Source organism: Phasianus colchicus, chromosome 1 (assembly GCF_987193195.1).
Source record: "Phasianus colchicus chromosome 1, bPhaCol1.hap1.1, whole genome shotgun sequence".
NCBI classification, from domain to species: domain Eukaryota; kingdom Metazoa; phylum Chordata; class Aves; order Galliformes; family Phasianidae; genus Phasianus; species Phasianus colchicus.
Genome location: NC_143436.1, coordinates 176,231,618 through 176,248,864, shown reverse-complemented (window position 1 = coordinate 176,248,864; position 17,247 = coordinate 176,231,618). Strand labels below are relative to the sequence as shown.

Genomic DNA, 17,247 nt, shown 5'->3' with positions numbered 1-17,247 from the left:
GAGCTTTTTCAAAGTCAGCCCAGATTAAGAAGTGGGGGGGAAAAAAAAAAAAAAAATCACCTCAATCCTTCCGAAGCGCACACACAAGCCAAGGGCTTTCACCAGACGATGCTGGGCAGCACACACATGAAGCAACAGCTTATGTTTGGTGGGAGCCGCAAACAAAACCGCCACGGCCTCCCAGCACGGCCCGCTGCCCAACAAGGGACAGCACGGAGCCGAGCCGCGCCCACCCAGCGCCGCTTCATCCCGAGGCTGCTCCGCGAGACGCGGCCCCAGCAGCCACAGACCGACCCCTCCGAAGGCCGCCCCGACAGGAGCTCAGCGCTGCCCAAGAGAAGCGGGAAGCGGGAAGCGAGCCGCTCGGAGCGCGGCCCGGAACGCCGCAGCGGGAGCAAACGCGGCACAGCCGAACGCCGCCCCCGAACCCCGCTACCGCCGCCCCGGGCGCCCTTCCACCAACGCTCCGCGCCGGGCCCCGCCTATCCGCCCGCGGGGAAGCGCTGCGAGGCGGCGGCGCCCTCCCTGCCGGCCCCGCCCACCGCGAGCGGGGAGGAAGGGGAAGAAGGGAAGCGGGGAGGAGAGTACCTCCGCCGCTCGCGCCGCCGCTGCCGCGCAGCGCTCGCCCGCCCGTTGGCTGCCGGGAGCGGCATGGCGGCCGGAAGCGGCGCGCGGCGCGCGCGGACGGCGGCGGCGCTGGAGGCGGTCGGTGAGTAGCGGTGTGCGGCGGGCCGCGTACCGCCTCCGTGCGCCGAGCTAGCGGCGGGACGGCGGCCTCGCGCGTTCCTAAATGCCGACTGAGTATTTCATGTCAGTAGCTGCGCGCGTCTTTGTTTGGGTGGCGCTGGCTGATGGCGGGGCTGGGCGGGACGCCTACGCGGCGAGACGGCAGTGCGTGCACGTGTGCGTGTGGGCGCGCGCTGAAGCGCGTTCCCCCGGCGCAGGTTTCCCACGTTGACGTGATGATTAACGGCATATATTCTCTCTCCCACAGCCCTCCCGTAGCGCGTGGATCGCTCTCGATGCGGAATGACGCCAGGGCGGTCGGGCCAGGCCTCCCCGAGGCGGCCGAGCACCCCCGGGTGCTGAGGAGAGGCTGTGCCCGCTCCCAGCCCCGCCCCGAGCTCCTGCCTCGGGCAGCCCCAAACATCCGTGTCCCCTTAGGCCGCGTTTGCACCTGAATCGCCTCCTTCTTCCCCTAGGAGGGCTCAGTGATGAGTCAGTGGCACGCTCGGTCCCTCTTGTGCACCCCGTGAAAGCATTCACTAGGAGAAATCTGGCTGCGGGAGAAACTTCTAGAGCAGCGCAGCCGTCACAGTGCAGGCTGAGTTGTTTTGTGGTGTCGTCAGATGTTTTGAAAGGAGTGTATAAACAGGTGGGGGAACATCTGTTTATGAGGGTGATAGTGATAGGACAAGGGGGAATGGCTTTAAACTGAGACAGGGGAGGTTTAGGTCAGATATTAGGAGGAAGTTTTTCACACAGAGGGTGGTGACGCACTGGAAGGAGGCTGTGGATGCCCCATCCCTGGAGGCATTCAAGGCCAGGCTGGATGTGGCTCTGGGCAGCCTGGTCTGCTGGTTGGCGACCCTGCACATAGCAGGGGGTTGGAACTAGATGATCATTGTGGTCCTTTTCAACCCAGGCCATTCTATTACTCTATGATCAGTTTTTATCTTCCTTCAGCCTGCATTAGGCTTTTCTGCAGGAAAGTGATGTCCCCACGTGCAACCTGTGTGATGCCAACGTGTCCTGTTGGTGCTGTGCTTACTGCACTGTGCTTTGTTACAGTTTTTTTCTAACGCTGTGATGTGAATATTTATAGTTGCCATCTCAGGTAAAGAAAGCTGACTTGTGTAATAACAAACACATCTAACTAATGCCACAGGCAGTGTGCATGACTTTTTCCCTTGGACCTCAGTTTATTTTCCTCCTCTTTCTTCAGTACCTTCTTGATGCAGGAGAGAAGGTGGTGGCTTACAGGAGCTTCATTTTAAGTGTCCTTTTAACCTTTAAGCACTGAAATTTTCTCTGTGATATAATCACTGTTCTGTCACATGCAGTTTGTAACTGATTTTTGGTTTTGTTGTACTGTTTCCCCAGGTATCGCTCCTACTTTCAAGGTTCCTTTTGCTGTAGAAATTCCTGACCTGCCTTTTCCATGTTCTCTTCCTTCTGCCCTGTCACCTTCACAGCTCACCATATCTTATAGACCAATCTGACACACTAGAACAGCAGGAAAACCTCCTGTGTATTCCTGGGTTTCCAGCTGTTTTGCGCTCAGTGCGTGGGTCATAGGGTGAGCTGACAGAGAACATGATGGAGGGGAAGAGCTGAGAAAAGAGAGATGTAGTGATGTCCCTATAGACAACACTGAGCCATGAGATCAACTTAGCTGTCCAAGGAGCCATAACATTGCCTGATAACTGCACCACTGCAGCACAGTTTGCATAAAATTTCTGAAGTACCCAGGATAAAAGAAGTAGTGTAAAAGTTTTAAAACAACCCAGTAGGCTTGAAACCAAGTTCATATCTTAACACAGATATTACCCATTGCTTGGGTTGTTTCAGTCTGTGACACTGTGGTCTGTAAGTAGCTGTTTTCCATGGCAGCTGCTGATCTGTGGCCCAGTTTTGTACAGTTGTACAAAGGCTGCTGGTAGCTTGTTGTAATATTACAAATGCTGACGTACAGACAGGCTGCTTGGTACTGGTCTTCATGCCTAGGACCAGCAGGCCAATGTTCTCTTTTTTTCTGCATGTGTCTAGAATAAAAGCTCAATTAACAGTTTTGTTAGTCTTTATTCTGTTCATCAGTGCAATCAATGGCATGGGCTCTGGTGACATAGTACTACTGCTGGGTGATTATACCTGGGAAGGCATTGTACATCTCAGAGCAGTACCTCTCCTTTAAAAAAAGAGAGCAGAAGTAACAGGGAGCATAAAGAGAGAATAACCAGGGGGAAAAAAAAGCATGCATTCTTTTTGAGAGGGATGGCAAAATAATCTGTGACTTGCAAAGAAACAAATACTGTTTATAAAATCAAGGCATGCTTAACAAGGAATTACCTTTAGGTTAGTGTTACTCACCTTTTTGAGTGTATGAAGATGATTTGTACTTACATGGTGAGAAACTGCCTGGAGTTCCAGGCATGTGATCTACGTATTTCATTTAGTCTAGAGACCTGAGACTGCTTCAGGCAAAGCATTTGAATAAAAGTCCTCTGAACAAGCTAGATATGTTTTCTCATTAGTGACGGTATGGAATGTACAGTTAGTATTTATTTTAGTATGTTTGACACAAGTCATTTGTTGTATAAAGAAATCAAATTCCCATCTGGACTAAATATATGGTAATAGAGAATTGGGAGACTGAGATAGTGCTATTGCTGCTGTGTAAGAAAAGAATTGGAGTGCTTGGCTTTCATTTGTAGTCCATTAAACCTGTGTACTTAAAGCCTAATCAATTAATGTTTGCCTGGAGCGAGCCTGGCACCCCGTGGTTTGTAGACCTTCAAGCCCTACTTGAAAACTAACCGTGTTCTCTAAAGTCATGTGTGGATTGATGCTTCTGTCCTCACCTTTTACTGTACCCTGTGATTTTGTAAATTATGATATACCATCTCTGCATGCTGCTGAATGCATTGCAAGTGTCAGTAGGACACGCTGTCTTCTCATTTTGACCCCTTCAAGTGGTCATAGGGGATTGATTTGAAATGAGTTGCTACATTTTACAGGCTGCACTTTGTTGTTGTTATTAATAGTGTTGACCTATAGCATCCTGTCTAGTTCTGTAGAGTCTCTCCTTGGCCACTATTAGCAGTGATTTGGAATCAAACTGGTATTTACAGCTATCCAAGACTGTCTTTTTTCAAAAGGTATTGTAATCTGAGTTAGTTCTGTAGTGTGGATCGGAGCTGAAGGGGCATCGTGCTGTCAGAGAGAGTGTTGGTCAGTAGAAATAATGAAGAAGAAATCATGGCTCAAAGGAAGGTAGTAACCTTGATGACTTCGCTGTTCAATTTCTCTATCTTCCTCCTGAATCTTAAGGAGAGAAATATTGATTGTAGTTATTCTTCCTTTTGAAGTCAGCAGGAACAGCATTGGGTCCCTGTAGTTTTAAGCCTGTTTCTATGGCTGATTCAGGTTGTTAGCATCAGTGCCAGCGAGGGAATGGTCTTAAGCAGGCTTAAGGAGCAGCTTGCTGATGTGTGTTCTGTTTGTACTGAAGTCTTCCTCCACAAACGTGTGTGTGTATGATAGGTGAGAAAGGCAAAAATTGGCCCTGAATTCAAGAAATCATACAAAATGGAATATGTGATGTCAGTTGTAAAATATGCAATAGATTTTTGTAGCAGTGATACTGCAGAAGAGCTTGTATTTGCTAGTGAGTCTATAACATTGTTAAAGTAATGGGAGAAGTTTCCAAACAGTGACAGCAACAGCAGGGTGCCCTTTGGAGTTGGAAGCAGTTACATTTACAAGCTAAACTTCTTGTTTGTTATGCACCAATTGTACTTCTCTGAAAACTGCTGAAGTGGTGTTTGGGCTTTTAATTATTTCTTTTTTGATTAATATTCCTCCACAGCTTTGTATAACTGTGTGAGATCTCATTGTAGCCATTTTGTAAAGGAAATCAATTTTGTCTGAGTTAGAATATAGTAAGTTGAGATGCTTGGGCAAGGCATCTCCACCCAGTATAGCACACTTGGCAAATAAGTGAGATCTTGAGCATGTAGAGAGTGGATAAGTTTACAGATTCATGGCCTAAAGCTGTTAGATCTAGTATGTGACTTAATTTAAAGTTTTGAGTTCATTAAACATGCTAGAAAATATGTATTTTGAGTCAAGAAAACACTCTTCTGATGTCATTACTGCAAGTTAGTATGGGCTGCGTTATTGTTGGTGTATTTTTCTCCCCCCCAAAAAAAATTTAACTGAATTTTTCTTTAATTGTTGTATTCGCTTCTTATTTTTCAGGAGTCTTTGAAAAATCCTTAGTGGTCATGACATTGTTACAAGTGAGATAAATTAGCCAGTGGCTCAGAGGGATGGATACCCAGAAGACTGCAAATGGTTTGCGCGTGATTGGACAAGGGACTGGTATAGGGAAATCGACACTCCACATGGTGGGGTATTTGGGAAAAGTCAGTTGAAACTTATTTTACATCTGTGCAAAGTTCATATTTTTTTCTCTGTTTTGAGAGATTTTTAATTGGTCTTATTTTACAAAAAAAAAAAAAACAATGAAAAAAAACCTCAACATTATTTTCCACGGAAATCTGTAACAATGGCGAAAGATTCTAAATAGATCTGTGTCTGAACTTCTTACTGGTGCTGTATTTATGACTGTGTATTTCTATATATATTACTTCATATTTCAAAGATCTGAGCATGTGTCCTTTGGTTTAGTATAAGTAGAATGAAATGTTGCATAGTTGTATTATCGAAGCTACCTTACTAAATATTTGAATGCTTAACTCAAAAGATAAATTTGTGTAGTTTGCTCTACACTATGACTATATATCTTATTTACAAGGACAAAACCTAGTCTGCTTTACTTTTTAATATTGAATTAGGTGTTACATGCTTAGAAGCTAGTCATTGCTTTTCTGTCTCTCTGCGTATATGTGTCTTAACTTGGGACACTATATTAACAAATGTAAGTTTATGCAATTTTTTTTCTTTTTTTTAGAGCCATGCTCCTGTGGAAAAAACTTCACCTGACTGTTGTCCAGTCTGCAAAGAGAAGGGCCAGGTTCAAGTTTTACGGACTTACCGCATCAATTTTCAAGAGTCCATTTATCTTTGTGAAAACCCTCAGGTATTACAGTTCTATTTGCTAGTGTAGAGACCTTTGCCAGTAACAGTTAAATATGTTTAAGTTCAAGATTTGATTGGTAGTGAGCAGACTGTTGAAATATGATGCCTTTGATTTTATATTCCGAATGGTGTTAGCTTGTAATATAGACAAAAACACAGCAAACCTCTATGTGTGGTGGTTGGGCACAACTAGCTATTCTGAAGAGTAAAAAGAACAGATTAAAAGGAGTAAGGTAGAGTTTGTTTCACATAACAAGGGGACACAAGTGATACTGAACAAATCTTTGTATGAACCAGAATATGAAGCCAAAATTGGCAAATGCATTTAATTGATGTTTTACTCATAAAGCTGTGAGTCTCCAATTTTCCCCTGTTTAAGTAATGCAGATAGGTTTGGAATGATAGTTATGGTATCTTTCAACATTTTTTCCATTTTAAGTTTAGCTTTAACTAGATTTCTGGGCTTCTTAATATCTGAGTGGTGGTTTGCTGCCTCTCCCTTCTGCTTTGTGGAGAGGGAGGGTATAGCAAAGTCATGTAGAATGATGCCCTTAAATTAGTAGAATATAAGGGCTAGATGTCTTCAAGCTGTGTCCCCCATCCCTCACCCCGGTTTTAAATAATCAAGGAGTTGGTTTGGAAATGGGAAATAGTGTGTTTGACTGTATATTCCCAGTCGCAGAAGAGCATATGTGTATGACCCTACCAATGCATGGTCTAATGTATCAGGCTAAGCTGAAAGATGCCCTGCCGGTTTTAATGCTAGTCATCTCCCGGACAAGAGTTAGTAATCCAAATATGTACCCTGCTGGAATGGATTTTACAGAATGAGAGAACTCTCCTTAGCAAAATTAGAGTGTCTTTCTGGGACTGGAAGTCACTACTTGTAGATACGCTTCACAGTTATCTGTAAGACAGTGGTTGGATAAAAATGCTCAATTTCTCTTGCGTATGTTGAATGTATGTATTCATTTCAATAAAGTATCATTTTATGCAAGTCCTACATTCCATTTGAGGATCTCATTCGTTGTTATTTTAGTTCTTGTTCACCTGAAATTACATTCTAGTTTTCATTGTAACTTTTCTTTTTTCCTGTAGTGTATCTACCCACTTGGTTACAAACCATTTAACAGCATAATTATTTCTGCTGATTCAGAAAATCTTCATGTTCCATCTAATGATAAGAAAAGGAAATTGTGTGATACCAGTGACCTTTCTCCTATCGAATCAAATCCAAAACTGGCAAGAACTAATAATGTGGTAAATGTTGAGCACAGTACTGATACAGACCCTGTTGTCAAAAACTGTGCTGAAAGCTTATGTATCCCTCAGCCAAGTGTATGTGACGTGTTAGAAAATGGCCAGGAAAAATCTAATAATGAGAAATCCATCAATCAGAAGGTGGATTTTGAAACAACCTCCAACACCAATGGTCATCAAGAAATTCCACTTAAGAATTTCAGCTCCAGAACACAACTCTTGCCGAACTCTACTCACAGCTCAACAACATCTGAAGTTTTGCTCAGAGACGGTAACTGTTCCACAAGTAACACAGGTTTATGTCTTCAGTGGAGAAACAAGTATAATCTTTGTTGGTTAGATTGTGTTTTGTCTGCATTGGTACACTTAGAAGCATTAAAATTTACTCTAGTAGAAGAAGATCATGAAAAATGTTTACTTCAAAGGCTCTTGACAAAGTATAATCAAGCAACTGTTCTGCTGAATACCTGTAAAAGATGTAAAGTAAAAGGTGAGTACATTCAGCTACTGTTTTTTCGTATTCAGACTGTTCTGATTTGGAATTCAGTACAATGCACTTAAAAAATGCCTCTTTTTCTATTTCAAGATCACAAACGAATCAGGTACAACTCATTGCTATGAATTTGCAGGGTTGTGTGCTTTATCTCACAGACTCCCACTAACCCTTGCAATTGTTTTCTTGGGATAAATGTGTGCACTTTTGAAAGTAGACATCAAATACAAAGGATCTCTTGATATATATATATTTTTGTCATAACCGAAGTAGAAAACTTGTGAATTATGTGATTGAGCTGTACTTTGTTTCTTTCCTCTCTGTTGGTTAATTATTGCATTATTTTTCTAATCTTAACCTTCGGGATTGTTTTGTATGGCACTGTGTAATGAACAGTTGCCTTATCACACCAAAAATATTCAGGCTGGGAACATATGTTCTTCTCTGGCTCCAGCTCTGTTTATCGAAGAAATGCTTCCCCTGGGGTCTGCTAGCTTTGCTGTGGGTGTAACCTGTTTTAGTCAAAATTAGTCAAAAGGTTCTAACCAGGTTTATACTGTCTGGAAGGACTTAGTAAGTACACAAATACACAGCTTAATAGATTTGAGAGTAGTAGCCTCTAAGCACAGGGACAGTGGAGAGCAGCTGGGGCAAACTTTCAGGTAGCACAGTGGGAGTGAGAGAAGAATGTGACGCTGCAGTCTGATAGTTTGGCCTTTGATCACTTTCCATATGGTGGATTCAGTTTAAGGCTCTTAAACTAAGATTTATTTTTCCTAGTCCTTTGGAATGGACCCAATGGAGTCATAAGCCTGAACTTCTGAGCAATCACCCTTCAGAGAATTACTGCAGACCTTTGGCTAGCCAGTACCCTTCATGAATTTCTTTTTCAATAGGTCTTCCAGGAAAAGTGTACATTTCAGTATGACAGAATATAGTACTAGAACAGCACTAGATAAGTTAAAGGATATAGTATCGTTACTGGAAAAAATAGTGAGTGTATCAAAAAGGGTTTAATCCACCACGTGGCAGAGAAAACAGTACTTTACAAAGGCACACACAAAAAAAATCCAAAGAAATTCTCTAGTGGTTTGTATACTCTATTTGCCAGAAGGTCTGTTTGATTTTGAGGGTTTCAGATGTTACCTGGAAGCCCTCTACAATTGCAACAGCCAAGATGTTATTTTTCCCTTCTGTTGTGCCACTGCTGTGTTTGCAAAGGAACTCTGGTATGGAAGAGCCCTCAAGTGGGTGTGCTAGTTTGTTTCCCTTAGAACGGCTGGTGGAATATGGTGATGTTTGAAACATTCCATTTTCAGGAACTGCTGCAAAATAAGTTGGCTCATTTTGGCAGGAATGGAAGGGGGAGCAGATGAAGAGTATTATTGTGGAAAACAGCTGTAGTATTTTTGTTCTTCCATCTACTTTTTCAGTATTTTTTGCATATGACTATGTTTTGAAACAAGCAGAAGCAATTGAGATGCAAGAAAATGTTTCTTTACCTTTTTTTACACATAATTTTTCAAAGAAAGAAGTAGTTCCCACAGCCATTCTAAGTCCTTCCTTTAATTGGTGTCAATTATGGTCATAATTGTGTAGCAACAGATGTATTCTTTCTTGTGCTTAATGTATGTGTATAGACACTGTAAGTTGCAAATACATAGTAAGATAAATCTACCATTTTAAAAATAGATTTTTAATGTTGAAAATACTGACTTAGTAATTTAGTACTTAGCATTTAAATTTTTTAATTATGAATTATATGATGGATGTCATTACAAACGTGTAAGCAAATCTTTGTGCTTTCTGTCTTCATGTTTAGATTTTAAAATCTACTCTTAATCTCTGAATCTCTGTGGTTTGTAATGTTTGACTACATTAATCTTATGTGTTATTACTGTCTAGAACAGAATCATAGAATATCCCAAGTTGGAAAGAACCCTAGCTATGGGTACACATTCTTGGTGAGAATTTAAGTCAGATGAAGTTATTTTGGGTTAGCATTCAAGTTCTATAAACCAGTCTGTAATTTTCAGATGAATTAATACTGAGCAGTGACTATTTCATTAACAGTTTTAGACAACTGTAGATCAGTGTGAAGGATACCTGCAAATAATGAGCTCATGTTAGGGTTACATATGTGTGAAAGGGTTGGAGGTGTTGCACATAACTACATGAAAGCATGTGTATTTTTTTTTCTACAGATGTTCTTCCTAAAGCAGAATTGCTTCTCAATGAAATAAGAAACCAGATTTTTTTACAGCTTCAGCCACAGCTTAGGTGTGAATTAGGTAAGTAATTAGTGTGGCACCTCAGTATTTATTTTCAGGAAACTGTACATCGAAAGACTTTTAGCGTGTCAGTTCATAAAAATACATCTGTCTATATGCATGCAAGACACCCTGCAAGTCATAGCTTGTGACATACACACAATGTACTGTGTTTTTAGCTGTTTTGTCCCTTGCTGTTTCTGAGAGTGTATGCGGGTTTTTGTAACTATGCTGCATTCCTCACACTGTCACTGAGAACAGTCTAGTAACACGGATCAATCCCTCTGCTGGGAGCTTTGGAGGGATGCCCTGAATTGCAATCGTTGCAGTGAGCTTATCTTCCCTTTTGAAGTACTGAAATCTGATTTCAAATTCAGCAGCTATTTTTTCTCCCTGTCTTTGAAGGTAAGGAGGAAAGTCCAGTGTTCGCACTCCCTCTCCTCTTGAAACAGGATCAGCAAGCTGAGAAGCTCTTTTTGCATTCATTTTCATGGAAGTTTGAATGCATGTGCTGTGGCTACAAATACCTGGACAGGTGAGATTTTTTATAAATGTGCCTTCTCTTTAACTGTCCTACTGTAGCTTTGAATCTGCACGTAATAAAAGACTTTTCTTTGCATCTCCAGGTTTTGTATAGCTTAAGTTTCTGGGTGAAGTTTTATGTGAACTGCTTCTTCAGTTTGGCATTTGCAAGTAGTTTACTACTGTGTAGTGTGTCTTAGGAAACCACATTGTCTCTTAACTAAGAAAGAAATAATAGGCAACAGCAAGTGCCTGGGCATGCTCACTCTGATCTTGTGCTGAGAATACACAGGTTGTTGCTGTTGTTCAGAATATGTGCCTAGCATGCTTTTACTATTGAAGGATATCTGTAATGTTCATTTGGATTGAAAAGAACCAGAGATTTTAATGTGTTTTAAAATAGTATTACAGGCAAGTCATTTTTTGAGGGTTGATGTAATCCATGTAGCCACAGGTCAGTTAGGCTGTTAAGAGTCCAGGGAAAGGGACCTCACCTTTATGAGACAGCTCATTTTCTTTGAAAAATGCCTGTTTCTCTCCGCTATCTGAATTTCATACAATAAGCTTCTTGATCCACAGGTGAAGAGATTAATTATACCTGTTAGCCAGGTAAAATGTGTAGGTCTGCTTAATAAGGTTTGTCCAAGTTACATACTATGTTTTTTTAAAAAGTTAAAAAATCTAGGTGAGAGTGAATATAGAGGAAGTCCTTTCTGTGGCTAGGGAAGAAACTACATTATTTAATATCCCATACATTGTATTTTCATGCATTATAACTTCTTTGTAATCTTTGTTCTGAGTGTACTGGGTTTTTTATTGGTTGGTTTGTTGTTTGTTTTTTTTTTTTAAAACAAGACATTGTGTAACGTGCACTGTGAGATAGTTACCACCTCCTTCTCTCCTTGAGACTTTGTAGTAGCTAGTGAATTATGCAGATCCTTGTTGAAGCTCTACCATTCCTTGAAAAGGAAGCAGAGATAACATGCTACAGGAGAAGGAACAAATAGTGCTCTGCTCAAGGTTGCGGAGCTGTTGAGAACAAATGGTGACTGATAACGTGTGGCAGAACTGAATTCAGTGCTGTCTTGGATAGTGTAGTCACAGAGGAATACATGCAAATGGCATGAATATGAGTAGAATTTAGCTTTGTCATAACGTGCAACTTTTTCCCCTTCTAAGCTGCAAATATTTATTGTTTTCTAATCAGCAAATTGTCTTATTCCGTGTATGTGTGTGTCCAGATGTAGGAAAACACTAACAACGTTCACAAATATAATCCCTGATTGGCATCCACTTAATGCTGTTCATGTTGCTCCATGCAATAACTGCAGTGATAGATCTCAAAGAAGACAGATGATTTTGGAAAAGTAAGTTTTACGTATGAACTTGAAAATAAAATGGATAAAATTCTGTGATTTCATGTATTGAACATAGCATCGCTTTCAAAACCAAACTGTTGTCTTGAGTTTACAGATGAAAAGCTTTAAATTCTGATAAGTACTTCTTTAGATACTAGGTAATTCTTAAAGGCTGAAACTGCAGATGGTTTTTACATGAAGCATAGAAGGAACAGTTTTTAATACAGTGACTAGCATATACATTTGAGCTAGGTCATACTTTATACTAAGTAGTAAATGTCAAAACTGATAGCCAATTTCAGCATTTCTGCAGCTTTTGGTATGGGTGAATAAAACTATTTTCACCTATTTACTTGTTTGCCTTGGGAACAATGTCTTTTTGTACTATGATTATGATGCAGTTGTCTTCTGTCTTTTCTCACCTTTTCCCCACACCCAAAATCCTGTACATGTTTTTCCTTCTTTTTTCTCCCCTCGTCTTTAACAAAATGGAACATCTAGTTGGGGATGTCTTTTTCTTGAGTACAGTACAATTGTAAGAGTCCCGTGTAGAAACAGAATAGTAAGGGCAGAACTCTTGAAATGCCTTGCACATAGTTTTTCATAAGGAATTTTTGTCACTGTTTTGTTGTAACAAACTGTTTCTTTGTCTCTTTATTAGAGTACCCTCAGTATTAATGTTCCATTTCCTAGAAGGCTTGCCGCATAACAACCTGAAGAGTTACTCATTTCAGCTTGAAGAAGACATCTACCAAATAACATCTGTTATTCAGTATGAAATGCGTAAGAAGCACTTCATAACCTGGTCATTGAATCCTGATGGTAAGAAACATTAGGTCTATGTACAAACAGTACTTTGAGTTCTACAACAAATAGTGTTTCATGGGCTACTGGATAGTCCATAGACAGTAACAAGGATTATTTTTGTCTGCATCCTAAACTGTAGGAACTTTGTTATTTGGAGTGAAGGTTTAGTTTTGGTTTAACTGACTTCTTCAGCAGTGTTCTGCCCTCATGGGCAGAAGTTACTTGGGTAGAGTTTCCTTTCAAAACTTTGTAAAAGTTAATAATTAAAAAAAACAAAACAAAAAAACAATCTAAGCATGGCTGTTGGACAAATAGCATCAGTTATTTTGAAGCCAACAGTTGGTCTTTTCTTGACTGGAAATTGGGGGACGTGTGGAACAAACAGCATTAATGGCGTTTGTATTCATTTCTGAACTTAGCTGCACCTGAGGGGTGGGAGGCACACATGCATGATGGAAACATTGCTAGTGGTATGATGGTTGTAGCATTGGCAGCAGCAGAGCTTCATCTGAGTGGAACTCTGTAATTGCAGATGGTAAAAAGATGGTATTCTGATTTTTGTGCTTCTCTAGAGGGAGTGGAGTGCAGTCTTACCAAACTTACTGTTTTAACAGTATGAAAATTGTATAAGTCATACTACCTGAGTTTAAGAAGAAAAAGAAAGTGGAAGCAGCTGGTAAGGAAGCACCTAGTAAAGAATATCCTGATCATCATGTATATGTGGTCTATATCTATTTTAAAAAATTTCAAGCAGTAAAATACTTGATGAACAATTTGCAGATGACGAGGCAAATTCATAAAATGAGCAGCAGTTTCTCTTAAACCCCCATGCCTTCCATCTAAGTAATGAAAAGTTCTACTGAGAAACTTAATTTAAGAGGTGCTCTTTGCTCAGATGTGTGCAGGTATTTTCAGCCAAGATGTCAGCCTTATTAGCTCAGACAAAAAAAACTTAGGTTTGTTTTTCAGAAGACCTTCTCTGACTTGTAATAATACTGCTGTGAATTCTGCTTGGGGTGATCTTTTTACAGTGGAAACCTCCCAGTTTTCCTCTGATATAATAAAGAATGAAGGAGAAGAAAATTTAATTGCTGCTTGTCAGGTTAATAAAAATGCTTGACAAGTGTCAGAAGATAGAGACTTCAATTTTAAAAGCCTCTTAGTCGCTGCACTGGTTGTTATTTATTTTTCAGGAACTTGGCTTGAGTGTGATGACTTAAAGGGTCCGTATTGCAGGAGACACAAAAGATTTGAAGTTCCTCCGACAGAGATTCATATTGTCATCTGGGAAAAGAAAGCACCCCGTTTGCCAGAAGAAGACCAGAATTCACAGCATCAGAATAAAAATATTGAAGATTCTACTATTAATAATGTGCAGTTAAATTCCACAGTGTTGCACCATGGTTTTGATAATGCTGTAGACAATATACTTGCAGAAGATCACAAAGAAGATTCTGTGAGAATTCCAGATGAGAAACAGCAGCGGGTCGCTGAGGGTGAAAGTAGTGCACATTGTGGCTTAGAAAATCTTGCCCGTGATGATCTTGTAACTCAGATTCTTGAAGAAACTCCACTTGACTCAGAGGGTAAATCAATGCTGAACAGAAGGATGATGGAAAATAACCTTGTTGTTGAAATGAGCTCACGGGAAAAGCAAGAATCAGCTTTTTCACTTAACACTCCCTATACAGGGGAGCTCATTGGAACTGATGTACCTATGAATGACAAAAACATGCTATCTGAAAATTCCAGCATTTGCTTGTCTCTACAAGAATTGAATCCAGCAAGTAGTACTCCTCCTGTACCCAAAAAACACGACCCCAACCCATCTGACTCGTTACTTGCTCAAAGCACAGATGGTAAAGGTAACTTACTTAATGGAGAATGTGGCTTAAGTTCAGGACACCAGATAAACTGTAAATTGCCACCAGTAGAGAATATTGTAGAAAAATCACCTGACCTGAAAGGTGCGAGCAAAATTGCAGTTCATTCTCAGGTTACAAGTTCTTCTGCTGATAATAACTCCTTACAGCCTTCAGACAAAGACCAAAAAAGAGGATTTGTAGGAAGCTGGGTAAAAAAACTGTTAAGCAAGAATACTTCTTTTCTGCCTTCAAGTGCCTTGATGCCCAAGAATGAGAGAAGCTGCAAAACTCCCTCAGTGCAGAAGTTAAATGACACATGGTTGCCAGTTAAAGGAGCAAGTAACTTTGGTGGATTTCAAGGCAGAGGTGAACGCAAAACATCTCAGCCCCTAACGTCAGTGCTTCCTCGGAGTAATAATGCTCATTATTTATCAAAGTTCAAAGGATTTTCTCAAGGTACTTGTCTTCCCCAAAATCATAGTGCTATGGAAGGCCCAACTTGGAATAAGTCAGGCAGTACTCTGGGTAGCTCTGGTAAAACAACTCAGGTCCATCCACCTAGCTATAATTCTGTGAAGGCAGAAGAGTCAGATAGTGACAAAACAAGAAAGCTTCGCCTGAAACTTTTAAAAAAGCTTAATGCTAAAAAGAAGAAGTTGGCTTCACTGGACAGGCTAGCAGTGGAACAGGCAAAATGTGGAAAACCTGTTGCTAGGGATGTAAATGCCCCTTCACAGACTGAATCTCATAATGATAGTGAATTACTGCAGAGCTTTTTAAGGGAACTGCAGTATCACATTGATGCTGCAGATAATTCGTCTGAATTCAGTGTGAACTCGGGATGCAGTAGCCATAATAGTAATGATGAAATACTGGCAGAATTACTGTCCCCTACTTCAACTGTTGCTTCCTCAGAGGTTCCAAAAAGCGAAGATGAATGTATGTATATGGAAATGGTAAATAGCAGCAGTGCTGCACCAGCAGAGCCTGCTGAGAAGACCAGTGTATCTCATGCAGCAATGACACCTGAGGACCGCAGTTACTACAGTCCTGAAAAGGGCAGTAATTATGAACATATAATGAGCAAATCCAGTGTGAAAAAAATTGGTTTTGAGAGTCCCACAAGGGAAGATATCCTTGAAGACCTGTTCTCCATTTCAGCACCAACCACAATGGCAGGTGACATAGATGTACCTCATTTTGATGAGACGCTGTTCGAAACTTGGTGAATATTTGGTTTATTAGGGTTGGGGTTTTTTTTCCAACATTATGTATATTTTGAAACAAACGACTATTAAATTATATTTTCTAACAAGTTTAATTGCACCCTGGCTGTACTTGAACAGTTTCCATTGCAGTTTTTCTTAAAAATTTTATTGTAGCAGACAAAGTGCTTTAAGGCATTTTGTTTTTTTGAGGAACCGTTATTTTAGCAGATATAATGATGCACTCAAACATAGCTCCTATGAGTCTTAATTTTTGCTGCTTTTAATATGGGAAATGTACCCATGTTTTATTGGGTTTGAAAAATAACAGACTTCAGTATCCTAGATGTTGTAATGGCATGAGAAGTACTTCAGGTAGCACGGATCCGTTTTTCAGGATCACCCAACTCCTGAGGTCTCTTTGTCCAGTATTTAGGGGAAAAGTAATCCACCATTCTGTAATAATGGATTTTTGTCTCTTTTGCTACAAAGATTGTATGCAAAGCTCAACTCCAATGGTGATACTTTGTTTGGAACTTTTGAGAATTACTGTTCTGTAAGCTCCCCTTCCCTAGATCCAAAGAAGGACTGATATAAAGTGTTAGTACTTCCCTTTGAACTTAGGGCTGTTGAGTTTTCATCCTGGGTAACCTGCTGAGTTTTCATCCTGGGCAACTGAAAATATAATTTGGCTGAACATTATTCAGAGCCAGATCATTTTCTTCAAGTAGATTAAATAAGATCTGGGCCAGAGTTTGCAGTGCTAAGAAAGGATACCAAATGTAACTTTTATTTATGCATTGCTGTGAATTCACTAATAAAAGAAAGATTTCTGAGAGTGGAACTGTGAATTAGCACTTACTGCTGTTGTCCATAGGGCAGCACACCCCTATCTGTATAAAGCAAATGGCAAGGAGAGGCAAAGTCCATTGGACAAAACTTATGGAGAACGTGGCAAGACAGCATTGAGTAGGAAGAGAGAGAAGATCATTGACATTGTGGTGCTTCTGGGTCTGCGTATGGCTGTCATTTTGCTAGGTGGGGGTCTTTGAAAATCACGGAGAGAGAGGTGAGGTTCTATATGCTGAATTGGATTAACTGTATGTTTTTCTAGTACCTGTGATAATGAGAATTTCATCAGCAAGTCTTTGTCTCAGTCACTTGTGGAGGTACTCTACATTTTTTCCTTTTGATCCTGAATTTAAAACACAAATCTTCTGTCTTCTAAAATAGATGTGTTTTGAACATAATTGTCATTACAAAGCATGGCTACAGATGTAAATGGTCTTTGATAGCTTGAACCAGGTTCAGTAAGTGATTGAGAATCTGTCAGTGGCACTGAATGCACCTTGACAAGTTGTTTCTGTTGTAATTACATATGTGTTTATTGAACTGGCACTTCAGACAATTACTGGTTTCATTCTTGGAGTCTTTGTAAAGAGGTGGAGCTCCTCTTTGTTTTAGATATTGTAACTGGTACATTGCAATAAAAAATCAGTGGGTTCTGAATGTGAAGTACCACTGTTCTACTGGTGAAATGTTTGTTGGTCTGTTCACTTTGTTAAAAAATAAAAATAAAATAATAAATTGTTGACCAAAATTAGAGCTTGACATAACAGTAAATAATCAACAAGCCTTGAGGGG

The 17,247-nt window shown here is 40.4% G+C and overlaps 1 protein-coding gene across 2 annotated transcripts; it reads left to right on the top strand.

Annotated features, from left to right (window-relative positions):
- The first annotated feature begins 582 nt into the window (after positions 1-582).
- Positions 583-16,777, top strand: USPL1 (ubiquitin specific peptidase like 1). 2 transcript variants are annotated; one of them, XM_031615865.2, is made up of 9 exons: positions 583-709; positions 4,981-5,147; positions 5,696-5,824; positions 6,922-7,573; positions 9,781-9,867; positions 10,252-10,381; positions 11,610-11,735; positions 12,388-12,548; positions 13,727-16,777. In XM_031615865.2, exons 2-9 carry the CDS (start codon positions 5,052-5,054, stop codon positions 15,625-15,627), a joined length of 3,282 nt encoding a protein of 1,093 aa, XP_031471725.2. In that variant the 5' UTR covers positions 583-709; positions 4,981-5,051; the 3' UTR covers positions 15,628-16,777. The 2 variants fall into 2 exon arrangements, with proteins under 2 accessions (XP_031471725.2, XP_089989562.1); XM_090133436.1 differs by having other exon boundaries at positions 656-810.
- Positions 16,778-17,247: the final 470 nt, after the last annotated feature.